We start from the raw sequence: 20,768 nt of genomic DNA, 5'->3' as shown, positions 1-20,768 counted from the left end.
TCATGAAGATCGAGGAGCTAGGACAGAAGTATGGGTACTGAATATTAAATATATTACACTATATCTAAGACTGAAACTAATGTGGTGATTTGCATGATCAAACAGTATGAAATGCCACATGCCTTGTAATGCAGAAATGATAGAGCTGCATTCTATTTCCGTCTGTGGCACATTAGAGAGCTTTACTGAACCTGTCACTAAAAATGAATACACACGTTGGATAAACATTTTTTTTGAAATCCTTTGATTAGCTAGCAAAAAGAAAATGACAGCATAGAATATTGAGAATCTGGAAATCAAATGAAATTGGGAACCCAGAGAAATAAATGGTGAATAAAAATCATCTTTTATTGTGAAAACTTGTGTTCTGTTTTTAAGGCCAGAGTTTGTGTGGTAGGGACAGAGATGGATAGGAGACAAAGCCCTGGGCTCACACAAGGAAATATTCCACAACAAGCTGAGATCTCAAAGGATATATTCTCAGGGTAGTGGTGAAATAAAGTTTTCAAAAAAAACACCACCCAAAATGCTAAAAAGAGAAAAAAGAATTATGAACTATAAGTGAGATCACACATATTTTTTGAGTTTGAGTTTATACTATTGAGTAGTCTGAATCACTACTAGTTGATAATTTTATTTACAGTTTCTGGTTCCAGAGTTGTAATGCCTCCTGATAGAAGGAAAGACAAATACCATATGGAGTATGTTGCCATTATCCCAAGACTTTTAAAGTATATTCTACATATAAGAAATAAGAGTTTACAATCTGACATCATGAGCACACAAGAAAGCAAGGCTCTGTGAGTGAGAGCCAGAAGAACAACAGAAAAGCAGGAAAAAAAAACACTACAGAATATAAATTGAATATATTTAGTATTCTTTGAGAAATAGAAAAAGGGTTGGAAATATGAAAATGGAGGACACTATAAAAACAAATAGGAAAATTATATGAAAAACAAAGAGAACTTAGATTCAGTTAAAAAACTCCATAGATGCATCTGAATGCAAATTAGACACATTCAGAGAAGAAATAGTAATCTAGAATATAGAGTTGAGTAAACTACCAACATTGCAGGGCAGAAGCCAAATGGGATAAAAAGGATGAAAGAAAGAGTAAGAGACATTGAGAACTGAATAAAAGTTCAGAGTTTCCAGAGAAGAGGGTAGACAAAATGTGGCAGAGGCAATTTTGAAGAGACAATGTGAGACACATCATAAAATCCATAAGGACAACTGAGCAGATGTTGAAAGTATCTGAATAGAAAAGCAGGAATTACCCTCAAGGGAAAGGTAGTTAACAACAGACTGCCTTAACAGCAAAAATGTAAAACAATGATGAGTTATATTCAATGTTCAGAGATAAAATAATCATCAACTCTGTGAGAATAAAATAAAAACATCCTTAGGAAGAAAAAAAAAAAACAACAAACTTGCTGCTAGCAGACAATCAACTTAGAGGAATCTTGTAGGATACGCTTGAAATAAGGAAATGATCCCAGCTGGGAGATTTGAGATGACAGAAAAAGAATGGCAAGTATGTGGTAAATCTAAACAAACTTCTGTATTTAACTACCAACAGCAACAAACAAACTTCTGAAGTTTAGAAAAAGTAAGAACTAAAGTTCATGGAAATAACATTTACATAAGAGTTGTGTGATTGGAGTTAAATGTAATAGTCTTTGTATTTTTCAGGAAGATGGTGAGGATACTGGTTTACTTTAACTCTGGGTGACTATCAGACTTAATAGGTTATGCCACAGAAAGAAAGATCATTGGTTTTACACATCAGAAGTTTACTTCTCACTTACATAAGGCCTGTTGCAGGTTTGGGTGACACCCCAGAACACTGAAAAAACAAGGTTAAAATGAAAAATAACAAATAAATTAGAAAGAATATAAAGTTAAATTAAAGTTCATGTATTATCCTAGAATTGTGCTATGCAATACATGGGCTACATATGACTTTAAAAATTTTAACTAACAAAATTTAAAATTTCATTTCCTCAGCTTGTAGCCACATTTCAAATGCTCAATAGTCACATATGGCTGATGGCCACATCACTTTTCCAGGATTTGTCTTTATATCATATAATAAAATAATTTCTGGAATTTTTAATAATATCAATAGATCCATATCATGAGCAAAGATAAAATTAGTATAAACCTTTCTTTCCTCTTCTTCAACCCAGATTGTAGTGATGAAAAGTTTTATCATTCTTAATTTTACCTTTCTATTGCTTATGCTTCAGTTATTTAATTACAGCTTTAATAATAGACTTTGACTTCTAGAGATGACATATGAAGCAATTACTATAAACTGTCTCTTATTTTTAATCTCCTAAATAGGATTTTGTTATAGGACTTCTTTTTTTTTTTTCTGATTTATGGAGTCTTATCTATTAAAGGATATGATGAGCATAGAAATTATAATAATGTAAACCCAGGCACACCCTATCACCCTTTATAAGTAAAGGTATTAGCATTATCTTTGTGGTGTGCTATATGCCCTTTAGTCCCATTTTTCCCCCCTCTCTGGTCAGAAGGATACTGCTATCCTGTTTTATCTGTTTGCTGAAGATTCCTCACTGTTCTCTTGGTTGGAAGAAATTTGTCCTTAATATTACACAGGGAAGGTGCATGAATATAAATTTCTGGGTTAATGCATGTTTAAAACTGTCTTCAGACTTTACAGATAGCTTAGATTACATAAAATCCTTGTATACTTTACGTTTTTGAAAATATTGCTTCACTTAAAAAAACAACAATTTTCTGGGGCACCTGTGTGGCTCAGTTGGTTGAGTGTCCAACTTCGGTTCAGGTGATGATCTCCCGGTTCATGAGTTCAAGCCCCATGTCAGGTTCTGTGCACTCAGCTCAGAGCCTGGAGCCTGCTTCAGATTCTGTGTCTCCCTCGCTCTCTGCCTCTCCCCTGCTCATGCTCTGTCTCTCTCTCTCTTTCAAAAATAAATAGACATTAAAAAAATTAAAATAAAACAAAACATCTTTCTCTGTTGCTATTGAAAGAAGTCTGATGTTAACCTGCAGAGGAAAAACTTTTGTAGGTTTTAATTAATTAATTAATTAATTGATTAATTAATGAGAGGTGAGGGTTAGGGGGAGGGGCAGAGGGAGAAGGAGAGAGAGAATCGTAAGCAGGCTCCATGCCCAGCACTGAGCCCCACTTGGGGTTCCATTTCACAACTGTGAGATCATGACCTGAGCCAAAATCAAGAGTCCAACACTTAACCTGAGTGCTCTGTTGGTTAAGCATCCATCTCTTGTTCTACCTCCTAGCCTAACTTATCAACATCTCTTGTCTACAGTACTTCAAATGCTCCCTAACTGGTCTCCTTGCTTCTACTCTTGGCTTCTAAAACCCATTCTTTACCAGTATCAGAATAATCTTTAAAAAATGTAAATCAGATATTGTCACTCATCTGTTTATAACATCTCAAATGAAATGATGACCAATTGGCATTTGATCCATATCTGGCCCTTCCTCTCTATCTTGCCTAACACTTTTTAAAAATTCCATTTGGCCACTACTCTCTTGCCATAGTGGCCTTTCTCTTTCTTTCTTTTCCTTTCTGCTGCTTAGTGCATCATTCTCTTCCTGCTTCATGGCCTTCTATCAGCTCTTCAGATATCCACATAGTGGGATTATTCAGACATTCAGATATCTGTTGAAATGCCAGCTGTTCAGCAAGACTCTCCCTGGCTAGCTCACCTAGCACAGCAGCCTCTTCCCCGACTCTTTCCAGCATATCACTTGGTTATATTTCTACCCAGCACTCACCACAGTCAGATGTTTCCTTTCTGGTGTGTTTGTTTATTGTCTTCTCCATGCATTTGAATGTCAAATTCCCAGGAACTTTTTTTTTTTTTTTGCCTCATTCAGTGCTACATTGCTGACACTATAATGCTAACTAGCTCATGATTTTAGTTTCTAAGATTGTCTAAAATGATAAATTTTTCCCAGCAGAAATAAGAAGTCTCCAGTCTGAAAACTAGTTTAGATCATCAGGTTAATTTTAAGTGCCGTGGTAAACATTAGAAGGCAAGGTCCCTGTTTATGTATAGTTATGAAAAAAAAACCCACACATTTTAAGTCTTTGGTGGCAATAGACTGTAACATTCTCCAAGATGAATTTTCTCCTCATATTTCATTGTTCGTTTCTTTTCTTATTTTTTGAAAGGCAACCAATTTATTAGATTTATTCTTAGATACATTGTTGTTACTTTAAGCAATATCTTTTTTTAAAATATGAAATGTATTGTCAACTTGGTTTCCATACAACACCCAGTGCTCATCCCAACAGGTGCCCTCCTCAATCCTCAGATTGTTCTCAGTTTTTAAGAGTCTCTTATGGTTTAGCTCCCTCCCTTTCTTTTTTTTTCCTTCCCCTCCCCCATGGTCTTCTGTTAAGTTTCTCAGGATACACCTAAGAGTGAAAACATATGGTATCTTTCTCTGTATGACTTATTTCACTTAGCATAACACTCTCCAGTTCCATCCACGTTGCAATAAAAGGCCATGTTTCATTCGTTCTCATTGCCACGTAATATTCCATTGTGTATATAAACCACAATTTCTTGATCCATTCATCAGTTGATGGACATTTAGGCTCTTTCCATAATTTGGCTATTGTTGAAAGGATATGGAGAAATGGGAACCCTCTTGCACTGTTGGTGGGAATGCAAACTGGTGCAGCCACTCTGGAAAACAGTGTGGAGGTTCCTCAAAAAATTAAGCAATATCTTTCTAATATTATACTGTTGATCCTCGAACAACACAGGTTTAAACCATGCAAGTCCACTTCTACATGGACATTTTTTTGACACAGTACAGTACTGTAAGTCTATGTTCTCTTTCTTACGATCTTTTTAATAACATTTTCTTTTCTCTAGCTTACTTTCTTGTCAGAATATAATGCATAATACACATAACATACAAAACATGTGTTCATCAACTATTTATGTTTATTGGTAAGGCTTCCAGTCAACAGTTGGCTATTAATAGTTAAAATTTGGGGTAGTTAAAAGTTATACATGGAGAATCAACTGCATGGGAGGTGGTTCCCCTAACCCCCAGGTTATTCCAGGGTCAACTATATTTTCAAATTGTTTATTGCTAGTTATACAAAAAAGCTACTGCTTTTTATAAATTGATCTTCTACCCAGTAAACATGCTCAACAGGCTTAATCTAATATTTTAATTGCAGATACTCTTGAGGTTTTTCATGTAGACAATTGTATTGTCACTGAATAAGGTCAGCTTTGTTTCTTCCTTTCCAATCCATATAGTTGTTTCCTTCATCTTTATATCACTAGGTTACCCCCCACACTGCAATGCTGATGGTCCTGAATTTTCTTGCCCACCATTCTGAGCGTGTCGTTGCCTGTAGGTTGATATATATATATATATATATATATATACACTCTGCAGAACCCTCTGGAGCTACTGGCTGGCACCCACTTCTTAATGGCATCATCATAAAGCATTACAGCAGCTCTTGCCTGACAGACATTCTGTTCTTTCAGGTCATGGTGCCACTGCCCAGGGATGTTGACTTAGGGGCTGGGGTGGGCTGCAAGCAGGGCCTCTCCTCCCTGTGCTTTGCCATGTCCCCCACACAAAGCAATGGTGGCACAGGGGAGGCGAGGAGGGCCATGACTTCCAGGGCAGAGGAGGGTGGAGCCCCAGCTCCCCTTGGCCCCCATGCAGGGGCACCTGCAGCCTGTGAAGGAGCCGGTCTCAGGGCATAGTGCAGGTGGCGCCTTGGCCACCGAGGAGAGCCACAAACGCCAAGGCCGTGTGTGTCATTTTTTAAAAAATAACTTTCTTTTACTGTCGAGTTTTTTGTATATAAGGTTTTACAAAATATGCATTTCCGTGTCTGTCTTTCCATGTTCATTTCCTATTTTCCTAATATAGTTTTGTAATTGTTCTTGTTTTTAATTTCCCCTTCCTGTTTATATTATTATAATATCATGTATCTCTTACTTCCTCTATTCTTTCCATTTGAGAGTCTTCCCACTTCTCTTTGGTGAGCTGGATGTAAATTAGAGTGAAATGTTTTTATTTTCCTCTCCTTTTGTTATTTTATTTTATTATTATTTTCATTAAAGTGCTCTCCTTAATCCCTAACACCTATTTCACCCCTCCTCTACCAGGTTACCCCTAGTAACCATCCGTTTGTTCTCTTTAGTTTACAGTCTGTTAATTGGTTTGTCTCTCTCATTTTTTTCCCTTTAACTTTGCTTTGTTTCTTAAATTCCACATATGAGTGAAATCATAGTATTTTTCCTTCTCCGACTTATTTCGCTTAGAATTATACTCTAGATCTATCCATGTTGTTGCAAATGGCAAAATATTTCATTCTTTTTTATGGTTGAATGGTATTCAGTGCGCGCACGTGCATATCACATCATCTTCATTCATCAGTTGATGAACACTTGGGCTGCTTCCATAGTCCGGCTATTATAAATAATGATGCAATAAACATAGAGGCGCATTTACCCCTTTTAATTAGCATTTCTGTATTTTTTGGATAAATACCTAGTACTGTGATTACTGGATCATGGGGTAGTTCTGTTTTTAACTTTGTGAGTAAGCTTCATACTGTTTTCCACAGTGTCTGCACCAATTTGCATTCCTTCCAACAGTACAAGAGGGTTCCTGTTTTCCCACATCCTTGCCAATACCAGTTGTTTCTTGTGTTTTTGATTTTAGTCATTCTGGTGGGTATGAGATGATATCTCATTGTAGTTTTGATTTGCATTTCCCTGATGTTTAGAGTTGTCGAACATCTTTTCATGTGTCTATTGGCCATCTGTATGTCTCAGGTTCTCCATCCATTATTTAATTAAAAAAAGTTTTTTATGTGAAGTTGTATAAGTTCTTTTTATATTTTGAATATTAGCCCCTTATCAGATATATCATTTGAAAATATCTTCTCCTATTCATCAGGTTGCCTTTTTGTTTTGTTCAGTTTCCTTTACTGCACAAAAGCTTTTTAATTTTGATGAAGTCCCAAATGGTTCATTTTTGCTTTTGTTTCGCTTACCTGAGGAGACATATCCAGAAAAATGTTTCTGTAGCACATATCAAAGAAATTACTACTTACGATTTCTTCTAGGAGTTTTGTAGTTTCAGGTATCACATGTAGGTCTTTAATCCATTTTGAGTTTAATTTGTGTATGGTGTAAGAAAGTGGCCTGGTGTCATTCTCTGGCATGTAGCTGTCCAGTTTTCCCAGCACCATTTGTTGAAGACTGTCTTTTTCCCTTTGTGTATTCATTTCTTTGTAGAACATTAATTGACCACATAATTATAGATTTATTTCTGGGTTTTCTATTTTATTCCATTGATTTATATGTCTATTTTTATGCCTCTACCGTAGTGTTTTAATTACTACCATTTGGTAGTATAACTGAAATCTGGAACTGTGATATTTCAAGTTTGGTTTTTCTTTTGCAAGATTGCTTTGGCTATTTGAAGTCTTTTGTGGATCCACTCAAATTTTAGGATTGTTTGTTCTAGTTTGTGAAAAATGCGATTGGTATTTTGATAGTGATTGCACTAAATCTGTATATTGCTCTGGGTAGTATGGACATTTTAACAATATTTACTATTTCAGCCTAGGAGCATAAAAAGTCTTTCCATTTCTTTGGGTCATCTTGACTTTCAGCAGTATTTTATAATTTTCAGTGTACAGATTTTTCACCTCTTTGGGTAAGTTCATTTATAGATATTTTCTTGGTTTTGGTGCAATTGTAAATAGGATTGTTTTCCTAATTTCACTCTCTGCCACTTCATTATTAGTGCATAGGAATGCAACAGGTTTCTGTACATGGATTTTGTATCCTGCAATCTTACTGAATTTATTATCAGTTCTAGTAGGTTTTGATGGAGTCTTCTGGCTTTTATACATAGTATCACGTCATCTGCAAATACTGAAAGTTTTACTTCTTCCTTATCACTTTTGACACCTTTTATTTCTTTCTATTGTCTGATTGTTGTGGGTAAGACTTCTTTTACTATGTTGAATAAAAGTGGTGAGAGTAGACATCCGTCCTGTTCTTGACCTTAGAAAGAGCTCTCTCAGTTTTTCTCCATTGGCTGTGATGTTAGCTATGGGTTTTTTACACATGGCCTTTATTATATTGAGGTAAGTTCTCTTTAGACCTACCTTGCAGAGAGTTTTTACCATGAATTGATGTTGTACTATGTCAAATGCTTTTTCTGCATTGAAACAATCATACAGTTTTTATCTTTTCTCTTGTTGATGTGCTCTATCATGTTGATTGTTTTGTGAATATTAAACGCCCTTGCATCCCAGGAATAAATCCCACTTGATAGTTGTGCATGATTTTTTAAAATGTATTGTTGGATTCGGTTTGCTAATATTTTGCTGAGGATTTTTGCATCTATATTTATGAGATACTGTTCTGTGGTTTGTTTCTTTGTGGTGTCTTTATCTGGTTTTCGTGTCAGGGTGATACTGGCTTCATAGAATGAATTTGGAAGTTTTCTTTCCTCTTATATTACTGGAATAGTTTGAGAGGAATAGGTATTAACTCTTCTTTAACTTTTTGGTAGAAACTGTGAAGCCTTCTTGTCCTGCATTTTTATTTTTTGATTAGTGATTAAATTTCGTTGCTGGCAATTGGTGTGTTCAAATTTTCTATTTCTTCCTACTTTGGTTTTGGCATGTTATATGTTTTTAAGAATTTATCTGTTTCTTCTAAGTTGTCCAATCTGTTGGCACATAGGTTTTCATAATATTCTGTTATAATCCTTTGTATTTCTTGGTGTTTGTTGTTACTTCTCCTCTTCATTAGTGATTTTATTTATTTGGCTAAGACTGCAAACTTTCTCTCTCTCTCTCTCTCTCTGTTGATGAGTCCAACTTATCAATTTTGCTTTATCAATTTTGTTGATCTTTTCAAAGAACCACCTCCTGATTTCATTGATCTGTTTGATTGTTGTTTTAGTTTATAAATCATTTATTTCTGCTCTATTTATTTTTTAATATTTATTTATTTATTTTCAGAGAGAGAGAGAGAGTGAGAAAGGGGGGAAGGGCAGAGAGAGGGGAAAGAGAGAATCTCGAGCAGGCTCCACGTTGTCAGTGCAGCTCCATCTCACAAACCCTGAGATCAGGACCTGAGCTGAAATAAGGATGCTTAACCAATTGAGCCACCTAGGCGCCCTTCTGCTCTAATTTTTATTATTGCCTTTCTTTTCATGGGTTTGGGTTTTGCTTGTTCTTTTTCTAGCTCCTTTAGGTGTAAGGTTAGTTTGATATTTTTCTTGCTTCTGGAGGTTTTCTTGCTTTCTGACTTCCCTCTTAAAACCACTTTTGTTGCCTGCCAAAGATTTTGGAACATTGTGTTTTCATTTTCCTTTGCTTCCATATAATTTTTTATTTCTTCCTTGATTTTGTGGTTGACCCATTGTTAAGCAGCATGTTATTTAAGCTCCATGTATTTGTGGTCTTCCCAGGTTTTCTCTTGTGGTTGATTTCTAGTTTTATAGTGTTTTGGTCAGAAAAGATGCATGGTATGACTTTGATTTTTTTGAATTTGTTCAGACTTGTTTTGTGACCCAATATGGGATCTGTTCTAGAAAATGTTCTGTGTACACTTGAAAAGAATGTGTATTCTGCTGTTTTAGGATGGAATGTTCTGAATATGTCTGCTAAATCCAACTGGTGCAGTGTGCCATTCAAAGCTACTGTTTCCTTGTTGATTTTCTGTTTGGATGATCTGTCCATTGATGTAACTGGGGTGTTAAAGTCCCCTAATATTATTGTATGAGAATGAAATGTCTTTGATTATGCATTATATTAAATTTTTTTCAATGTTTATTTTTGAGAGAGACAGAACGCAACAGGGGAGGGGCAGAAAGACAAAGGGAGACACAGAATCTGAAGCAGGCTCCAGGCTCTGAACTGTCAGCACAGAGCCAAATGCGGGGCTTGAACCCATGAACCATGAGATCATGACCTGAGTTGAAGTCAGACATTCAATCGACTGAAACACCCAGGTGCCCCTATGCATTGCATTTTTTAAAGAAACATTTTATGTTTAGCATTTTGATTTTTTAGTAGTTTGAAAAATCTTTCTCTTTAAAACAAAATCAAATCTAAAATTTAAATTTTGTTACCTTCTACTACATGATTCTTATTATTTAGTTTAATAATAATAAACTAATAATATATATTTGAAAAGGAAATAGTTCCTCATTATTGCTTCAGCAGAGCATAGGAGACAATTATGTCTAAAATGAAAACAACAAATACCAAGGGCATAATACGGTCTATTTGGAGGACATCCTCTCTTTCCATGGAAAGTCCAAAGGACTCTTTGTAAGCATCATTTATTTTGTCTTTGGCTATTTTTTGTCACCAGAAATATGTTGAATCTAATATATTTACCTAATTGACCACATTAATTGTTTCCTGATGTAGCTATGATTTCCTAGCAATTATACTATTTTTCTTTTTTTGAATTGCAGTGTAAAATATAAAACAATTTTCCTGTGGCTTTCTACTCACTGAGACCTAATAAACATGCTTGACATTCCATTGTCTCTGTCACTGCTGGAATGTTGATTTTTAAATCCCAGCAGTGACACAGTGTCTCTTTAACTGAGTGTATTTGAATATTTGTACCTAAAGGCTCTTTAGTCTAAACTTTGATTACATCTTGTTGGCATTCTAATAATTCCCATTGAAAGCATTCTATAGCTTTGTTAGCCTTTAAATTCCCAAAGTACATTCTCCATTTCATCACAAATTGGCTGTGTATTTCAAAATGTAAGAGCCTCCTCTGTGAGAAGAGATATTTAAGAACAAAGGCAGGAATAATCAGTAATTGTTCCTTCCATTAAGAGGTGATTGCTGTTGTGTGAGTGTAGTGTTGGATTGCTAGAGAGGTAAATCTTTTTGTCTTCATATTTACGAAGTTTAGAAAGAAGGAATAAATGGAAAGCTATTATAATTCTTCAGGTGGTGCATTTGCTGTCATGGAATGTAATGGTCAGAATTATAGTAGAAATAGACTAATATGTGAAGTCTGAATTCAACAATACAGCAACACCTTTTATCTGTTAGTACAACACCTTTTATCTGTTAATATAGCTTTAGTTCTTCCTCATATTTAAAATTATTGGAGATATACAAAGCTTTTATTAAAGTACCAATTGTCTTGGGAATGTTAATACTGGGTCTTAATTTCACACATCATATATTAACTGAGAGAAGTGAGGGATGTTAGATGGTAATGAATCCCATCTGTTAAAGAGTTAATAGAACAGAAGTCTATGATAGGAAATAAAACACAACATACAGTGGAAGAGCCTGTAGCTCTTAACCTTACAGGAGCTTAAAGATTTCTTCTATGTCTTAAAGGCAGAATCACTGTTTGAAAGACTATGAAATAACCACTGTATAATACTGTGCAAGATGCACACTAAGAATTAAGTATAGAGGGATTCCTGATTAATTTTTCTAACAGCAGATTTTATGCACAAAAGGAATTATAAATATTGAAGCCAGTGAATGCTAAAGGAAGGAAGGAAGGAAGGAGAGAGAGAAGAAAAAGGAAAGGAAAGGAGAGGAGAGGGAGGGAAAGGAAGAAAAGAAAAGAAAAAGACGGAAACAGAAAAGCTGATTTGGATGGCGCCATTTGTAAATTTTTGTACTTCAGTTTTGCTTAGGAAACTGTGTGTGCATATATGTGCCTTTTGATGTAAAGTACCTATTTCATAATTCCCAACTTAAACTATACATGGAAATATCAGTTACTAATTAATCTATTTAGGTTTAGACATACAAAATGCAGGTATTTTGATGTTTTGAATAGATGTGCCATTGTAAAAATCTCCCTTGGTTTCTTAACTTGGGACTTTATTGCTTTTCTTTTTTTCTTTCTCTCTTTCATTCTCTCCCCTCTTACATATACTTAGTGGACCCTTCTTGCCCTCTTCTCTACACTCTATATTTCACAACAATTTAAAAACAAGTGTGCCATGTAACTGAAAGCATGTGAATTATTGTTTTAAATCACCAGTAGTTTGTTCTTGTTCAAATATCTTCAAGCTTTTAAAATTTTTCATTTCAATAAAAACCATTTTGAACATGCGCAAGCAACATCTATATTTTATTTGTATATTTTATATTCAATTATGTCATGATTCTATATAAACTATAACACTTTTAAAAGTAGAACATCAAAGAATGTGATATAATAATATATATATATATATATAGAAATTCTACCATTATTGTTTTCATGCCAATAAATTATAATGTGTGTTGGGTGACCACATTCCCAATTTAGATGCCACTATTACAGATAAGCCTCAGATCTTAATTTCTCCAGAATGACCAGGATTTTTAAAATTTTAGACCAGGTTGATGGGTTGATATTCTATAAAGGAGAAGGACATATTTCAAGTAAACAGTTTTTTCTTAGCTTTTTAAGTCAGCATTCCTAAGGTATAATTTACATAAAGTAAATGTACCGATTTCTGTATAGTTTAGTACTTTTTTGCAAAAGAACAGACACTGGTAATCATTACAGTCAAGATATGGAACATTTCTGTCACCTTAAAAAACTGTCATTCCTGTTTGCTGTCAATCCCTACCTTAACCCTCATTCAAATAAAAACTTGAAGAACTTGATAACTGGGGTTAAGTTTTTTCTCAGTCAGAAACATTTTCTTATGTCTCATGCAAATCATAAACTAGTCCAGGGCAGGGGCATTGCAGAGTCCCACGTGAGAGAATAGTTAATAGCAGCACAGGACTGAAGAAGCAGAGAGTGTGGCTTTAAGATCAGGGTGTTGGGGGCGCCTGGGTGGCTCAGTCGGTTAAGTGTCCTACTTCAGCTCAGGTCACAATCTCACGGTCCGTGAGTTCGAGCCCCGCGTCGGGCTCTGGGCTGATGGCTCAGAGCCTGGAGCCTGCTTCCGATTCTGTGTCTCCCTCTCTCTCTGCCCCTCCCCCGTTCATGCTCTGTCTCTCTCTGTCTCAAAAATAAATAAACGTTAAAAAAAAAATTAAGATCAGGGTGTTGGCAGAATAAATGGTAGAAAAGATTTCTTAGGTTGTGGGACAGTGATGGTGTGACAGATGTGGCATAACTTTTAGTTTGAAAAGAACTATGATCTAGATGCAAGAGATGAAAATAAACTATTCCTTGATGTTCTATAGGCAGAAAAGATGGAGCTAGAAAACGGCACGATGGTGAAAGAATTCATCCTTCTTGGTCTGACCCAGTCTCGAAATATTCAGCTCCTGGTCTTTGTGTTGATCTTAATTTTCTATCTCATTATCCTTCCTGGAAATTTCCTCATCATCCTCACCATTAGATCAGACCCTGGTCTCACAGCCCCCCTCTACTTCTTTCTGGGCAACTTGGCTTTCCTGGATGCATCCTACTCCTTCATTGTGGCTCCCAGGATGCTGGTGGACTTCCTCTCTGAGAAGAAGGTAATCTCCTACAGGGGCTGCATCATTCAGCTCTTTTTCTTGCACTTCCTTGGAGGAGGGGAAGGGTTACTCCTTGTTGTGATGGCCTTTGACCGCTATATCGCCATCTGTCGGCCTTTACACTATTCCACAGTCATGAACCCTAGAGCCTGCTGTGCCTTGCTGTTGGCCCTGTGGCTTGGAGGCTTTGTCCACTCCATTATCCAGGTGGCCCTCATCCTCCACTTGCCCTTCTGTGGCCCAAACCAACTGGATAACTTCTTCTGTGATGTGCCACAGGTCATCAAGCTGGCCTGCACAGACACCCTCGTGGTGGAGCTTCTAATGGTCTTCAACAGTGGCCTGCTCACCCTCCTGTGCTTCCTGGGGCTTTTGTCTTCCTATGCAGTCATCCTTTGCCATGTACATGGGTCTGCTTCTGAAGGGAAGAGCAAAGCACTGTCCACATGCACCACTCATATCATTATTATACTTCTCATGTTTGGACCTGCCATCTTCATCTATACTCGCCCCTTCAGGGCCTTACCAGCAGACAAGGTAGTTTCCTTCTTCCACACAGTGATCTTTCCATTGATGAATCCTGTGATTTATACCCTTCGCAATCAGGAAGTGAAATCCTCCATGAGGAGGTTACTGAGTCGGCATGTTGTCTGCTGAATAGATTTTATAAAAAGAAGTCAAGAAGAGGGAATTCTTGCTATAAATCATACATTCATTAACAAATACTATTTCACTGAGTACCTCCCATTTGTCAGGTACTATTGTGGGCAATGAGGGAGAGTTATACATAATTAGGGAATAAGCTTGGTATGCCTAAAGAATATAAAACAAACACCTGAATGGTTGGAACATGATGAATACTTATGAGAGATTTAAGGGTTAAATTTTATGTGACTGTAAGGGTCAAATCACTAAGGTCTGTTAGGCTGAGATAAGGAATTTTATTTTATTCTAAATACTGTAAAAAATACATGTTAACATTTTAAGCAAGAGAGTCACTCATCCACAGTTGTTTCTTCTGTGGTTTAGAGCAACATCAGGATTCTGGGCAGAGATCAATAAGTTGCAAAACTCCATTAAGAGCTAAATGCTATTCTGCAGACTTGTTTTGAAAAAATCTCTCTCTCCCCCTGCCCTCTTTCTCTGTATATGATTCTCTCTAACATATATATTTATTTACCTTACCCCCCCATTTGCTTAATGGGTATGAAAGGAAGGTAATTGGTTTCATAGAAAAATGTCATGAAATTATTTCATCTGACTTTTTCAGAGCTTCGTGATTATTACTAATGGGTTTTTACAAATCCTCCCTTTATGTTAAACCTTGCCCTCAATTGATTTTACTCATTATGATAATGATAATTATTTGCTACTATAGATCTGTTGGAGATTACATAAATTATTATTTTAAATGCAATGGGTTTAATGTGGGAAATTAGGTACTTGCAAAATCTTTGAAGGGATAGAATACTATTTTCTTTTTCTTTATTTTATTTTATTTATTTATTTATTTATTTATTTATTTTTCCAATATATGAAATTTATTGTCAAATTGGTTTCCATACAACACCCAGTGCTCATCCCAAAAGGTGCCGTCCTCAATACCCATCCCCCACCCTCCCCTCCCTCCCACCCCCCATCAACCCTCAGTTTGTTCTCAGTTTTTAACAGTCTCTTATGACCTCAGCCGTAGCAATCTCTTACTCGACACATCCCCAAAGTCAAAGGAATTAAAAGCAAAAATGAATTACTGGGAACTTATGAAGATAAAAAGCTTCTGCACAGCAAAGGAAACAACCAACAAAACTAAAAGGCAACCAACAGAATGGGAAAAGATATTTGCAAATGACATATCGAACAAAGGGCTAGTATCCAAAATCTATCAAGAGCTCACCAAACTCCACACCCGAAAAACAAATAACCCAGTGAAGAAATGGGCAGAAAACATGAATAGACACTTCTCTAAAGAAGACATCCGGATGGCCAACAGGCACATGAAAAGATGTTCAACGTCGCTCCTTATCAGGGATATACAAATCAAAACCACACTCAGATATCACCTCACGCCAGTCAGAGTGGCCAAAATGAACAAATCAGGAGACTATAGATGCTGGAGAGGACGTGGAGAAACAGGAACCCTCTTGCACTGTTGGTGGGAATGCAAATTGGTGCAGCCGCTCTGGAAAGCAGTGTGGAGGTTCCTCAGAAAATTAAAAATAGACCTACCCTATGACCCAGCAATAGCACTGCTAGGAATTTACCCAAGGGATACAGGAGTACTGATGCATAGGGGCACTTGTACCCCAATGTTTATAGCAGCACTCTCAACAATAGCCAAATTATGGAAAGAGCCTAAATGTCCATCAACTGATGAATGGATAAAGAAATTGTGGTTTATATACTATTTTCTATGCTGGGAATCCAGACATGATTGCCAGAAAAACAGTAAAAAACTAACCTGCCAAGTGATCTATCCCTACAATAATCAGGAGATGGGGAACCAAGAAGCTATTTTGCCAATTCTTGACTGAAGGACTATATCTAAATTAGCCATGGTCTGGGAACAGGAGGATGATACAGAATACCTTTAATGTTATCACCTCTCCAATTAATTTTTTCTAAATTCAAGTTTTACATAAGTACATTTGATAGTCAGAATTTGGAACCCTAGATACAAAGGTTCTAGAAGAACCTGTGTATATGTTCTCAGTTTTATAACAATAAAACAATGCCAAAAATGGTAAAATGTAGGATAATAGTATTACAGTATTGGAAGTGTGAAAGGCCACTGAAGTAGGATATAAAAATAGTAAATGGAAAGAAAAAATTATATTTTACATAGTAAAAAATATATATGTGTAGGCAAAAGGTAAAAAAAAAACTGATGAAAATCAATTTACCACATATATATGGGCAGATTATTTTCTCAACAATTATAGAGGCTTGCATGAACATTGAATTGAATGTTTCCTCCCTATCCCAGGATTGTACAAGGGAGTACCTATGCAAAAAATTAAAATAAAAAAGCTGTTAACTAAAAATTAATAAAAATGATAAAAGATTAATTCACTAATACATAAGGAATTTCAATAAATGAATGTGAAATAGATCATACCCAGAAGGAAACTAGAAATGGGCATTGAAACCAACAAAGTTAACAAAGGAAAAATGGAAAAGCTTATCAACATAATTTTATTCTCAAAAACAAATGATGAGAATACAGACTACTGATTCTGGTTAGCTTGTAGAAGAATGTTGCTCATGTATTAGCAACAAAAAGAAAAGTGCAGAAATAAAATTATACTTTTCTCTGAGGCTAAAAAAAAGAGTGGATGAAGCAAGGAAACCTTATTACAGAGATCCAAAAATGGACAAAGTCCATCTAAGACGAGCAGAGAGCTATGGCAGCTTTCATTTTGTGGACAAGTACCTGGTCTGGATATGGGCACATGGAGGAGTGATCGTGCCATAGATTGAGATATTTGATAGAGATGAGTAAAAAGCTCTAAGCTATTGACAGACTAGAATCTGAAAAAGCCCCAAACACAAAAATAAATAGCTTACTTTTATAAATTTCTCCCACTGTCCCCACTGACACCTATACCAGTAATTTGCTCAGAAAAGGGGCAGTGGAGGAAGAAATAAAAATTATAGGGGATTTGAACATTTTTAGCAATTGGGTGTCTTGGGTGTCTATAGAGTTGAATCCTAAGGGAAACAAAAATATCTGAATTGTGGCTCAAACTCCTCCCAGCTCCAAGTATCACCAGGATAGAAGATCTTGGTGGCAGTTGGCAGATGTTGGAGGTAAAACTAATTTGAGCTGAATATAGTTTAATTAAAGATGATTCCAAGTCTTAGCTCAACTAGACCATTGAAAGAATATGAATGATCATATCCTCATTCTAACTTCTGGACAGAGGAAAAGGATTGAAGTTTCTAAAGAACTAAGCAAAATAATATTAAATACTCTTCATCTTCCATTGAATTTTTACAGGAAGTTTTGGGACTACCATTTAAAAATTGGGAGCTATGCCACAAAAATAGGGGAGTATGTCTAATAGAAAAATATTGATATATAAAACCACATGATGTAATTATCACACAAAAGCTTTAGAAAAAACTATTATAAGTATGTCAAATAAGTCATTAATGGATAACTAGATGAGGATTTTAGGAGAGAAATGTAAACTCTAAATATAAATGGATATGCTAGAACTGAAAACAACAATATTTGAAATTAAAAGAAATTCCTTAGATGAGCTGAATGAACAGCATTGTGGACAATGCAGACAAAATGGCTAATGATTGTTAGGATAGGTTTTTAGAAACAACCCAAACTGAAGCACAGAAATAAAAGACTAAAAGTATTAATAGTGTTAATATACTATGGGGGCAATAACAAATAGTAAAATATATGTGTAACTGGGATTCCAGATGAGGAGAGAGAGAATGGGACAGGAAAAGAAGTAACTTCCAAGAATTCATATCCAAGAAACTTGGCAAAATCCAAGCAATATAAATACAAATAAGACCACAGTGTAACAGATGCTAACCAAATATGAAAAGAACATTTTAAAAGCAACAGAGGAAAAAAGACACTTCAGAGGAGTGACAAGAATGGTGGTTGAACTTTTATCAGAAACCATGGACACCATGTCAGTGGAATGGTATTTTTAAAGTTCTCAAAGAAAAACAGTTAAGCTAGAATTCCATATCTAATGAAAATAAACCTCAAAAAGAAAGGTGTAACAGGCATTTAATATTCATAAAAGCTGAGAGAGAATGTGTTGGCAGTAGACCCACACAGAAAGTCATACTAAAGGAAAATTCTTCATGTTAACAGGAAAACATATCAGATGGAAACTGGAATTAATGAGGAGTAAAAAGATCTGGAAATGGTTAAAAAAAAAAAGGTGTATAAATATGGCAAGGAGTATTTTTACTTTGTATTATTTACTTTATAATTAACTGCTTTAAAATAATAAAGTACTATGGGGCTTATAACTTATTTAGAAGTAAAATATAACAATAGCACAGAGGACTTAAGGGAAGATAAAAGATTTATATATGTTTTTGTAAATTACTTATACTCTTCATGAAGTATCCTTGAATAATAATTTTAAGTGACTGGTAAGCTATAGATGAATATTGTAATCACTAGAGCATCCACATATTTAAAAATAATACAAAGAGATTTAATTAGATAACCTTTACAGGAAAGAAAATGGAATATAAAAAACATTCACTACAAAAGAAGGAAGGAAGGAAGTGCAAAGGAATGAAGAGGAATGGGGCAAACAGAAAACAAATACCAATGAACTCAAAGATCAACAATATTAAATATAAATGGACCAAACATGCCAGTTAAAAAATAGAGTTTCAGACTGTATAAAAGAGCAAGATTCAAGTATATACTGTTTGTAAGATATCAGTTCTTAAATACAAAGACCCAGATATATTTTAAGTATAAGGGTGGAGAATGATATGCCATATGTGATGTTTAATTTTATATATCAACTGGCTGTGGGGTCCCCAGATTAAATATTATTTCTGGTGTGTCTGTGAGAGTGTTAGTATGAGCTTAGTATTTGAATTGGTGGACTCAGTAAAGTAGATTGCCCTTCCCAATGTGGGTGGGCATCATTTAATCTATTGAGGGCCTGAATAGAAAAAAAGGCAGAAGGAGGAATTTGCTTCTTATTTCTTTCTTCACTGATTGAGCTGGGATATTTCATTTCATCTCTTTTAGTCCTTGGACTGGAATTTATGCCATCAGCTCTCCAGGTTCTCAGGCCTTTGAACTTGGACTAAATGACACCTTTGGCTTTCCTGGGTCTTCATTTAGGAGAGGACAGATTGTAGGACTTCTCCAGTTCCATAGTCACATGAACCAATTCATTATAATAAACCTCTCTCTCTCTCTCTAATATGTGTCTATGTATCCTACTATTCTGTTTGTCTGGAAAACCCTAATACACCCTGCAAACCTTAATCACTTCATGGTATAGCTGTATTAATAACAAAGTAAACTTCAAGGACCCAGAGGTATTATTAGGTATTTATAAAAGAATTTCATAGCAATAAAAATGTCAATTCATCAAGACATAACAATCTTAATGTGATTCCTCTAGCAATAGAACTTAAAAATGTATGCACTAATACAGACATATATAAATAAATAAATGGAGAACCCAAAGGCATAGATTGAGATTTTAATAACTGTCTTTGAAAGTTGATAGAACATCTGATAAAAAATCAGTAGGGGTATAGAAGAGTTGAACGCTAGAGACAAACTTAACCTAGTTGCTGTTTATAGAGTATTGCACCCACCAATGAGGAATACACATTCTTTTCATGAGGCATTTGCCAAGTAGACCATATGCTGGCCTATAAAAAAACTCAGTATATTGCATACAAAATATATTCTCTGACCACACTGGAATTGAATTAGAAATAATTAAGAAAAAACTATGTACATTTCTGAATTAAGACGCAGACACTTCTAAATAACCCAATGTGTACAAGAAGAAATTAGAGGATATTAGAAAATATTTTCCTTTTCATACTCTGGTTTTTTTTAAAAGAGTTTGTGTAGAATCAGTATTATTTCTTCAATAAATGGTGGATTTCATTAGAGGAGACATCTGGGTCTGAACTTTTCTTCATGGGAAGATTTTTAAGTACAAGCTGAATTTCTTAGATACATAGCTATTCAGTCTGTTCTCGAGTTAGCATTAGTAGTTAGGCCTTTAGAATTTTGTGCATTGAACTGGTTATTAATTCCATTGGCATAAATTGCTCATAATGTTTCCTTAATATTTTTAATTTTTATCATATCTACAATGATTGTCCCTCTTTAATTCCTGATATTGATATTTTTGTAATTTCTTTTTTTTTTGACTATTCTGACTAAAGTTTTATCAATTTGGTTGTTCTTTATAAAGAACTAGCTTCTGGTTTTATTTATTTTTCTCTATTATTTTTCTCAATTTCTTATATTTCTTCTCATGTCTATGTTATTGCATTCCTTCTTCCTTGTTTGGATTTCATTTCCTTTTCTTTCTATAGGTGAAGATTAGACTATTGATTCAAACCCTTTGTTATAAACCTTTAAATATATTCGGTTGATTCTACACATTTCTAAGCACTGCTTTATCTATATTTTGCATACGTTTATATGTTGTGTTTTCATTTTCATTCAATTAAAAATACTTTCTAATGTCTAGTTTGACTTTCTTACTCATGGGTTAGAGTATATTTTTT

At 35.2% G+C, this 20,768-nt stretch overlaps 1 protein-coding gene across 1 annotated transcript; it reads left to right on the top strand.

Moving 5' to 3' along the window:
- The first annotated feature begins 13,229 nt into the window (after nt 1–13,229).
- On the top strand, nt 13,230–14,159 carry LOC109255716 (olfactory receptor 4N4C). Its single transcript, XM_019430502.2, has one exon. It carries the CDS (start codon nt 13,233–13,235, stop codon nt 14,157–14,159), a length of 927 nt encoding a protein of 308 aa, XP_019286047.1. The 5' UTR covers nt 13,230–13,232.
- The last annotated feature ends 6,609 nt before the right edge of the window (nt 14,160–20,768 follow it).

The sequence above is a fragment of the Panthera pardus genome, unplaced genomic scaffold (genome assembly GCF_024362965.1).
Source record: "Panthera pardus isolate Hobbes unplaced genomic scaffold, ASM2436296v1 HiC_scaffold_24, whole genome shotgun sequence".
Classification (NCBI taxonomy): Eukaryota; Metazoa; Chordata; class Mammalia; order Carnivora; family Felidae; genus Panthera; species Panthera pardus.
The sequence above is the reverse complement of the archived record's forward strand: the minus strand, read 5'-3'. Positions and strand labels throughout refer to the sequence as shown.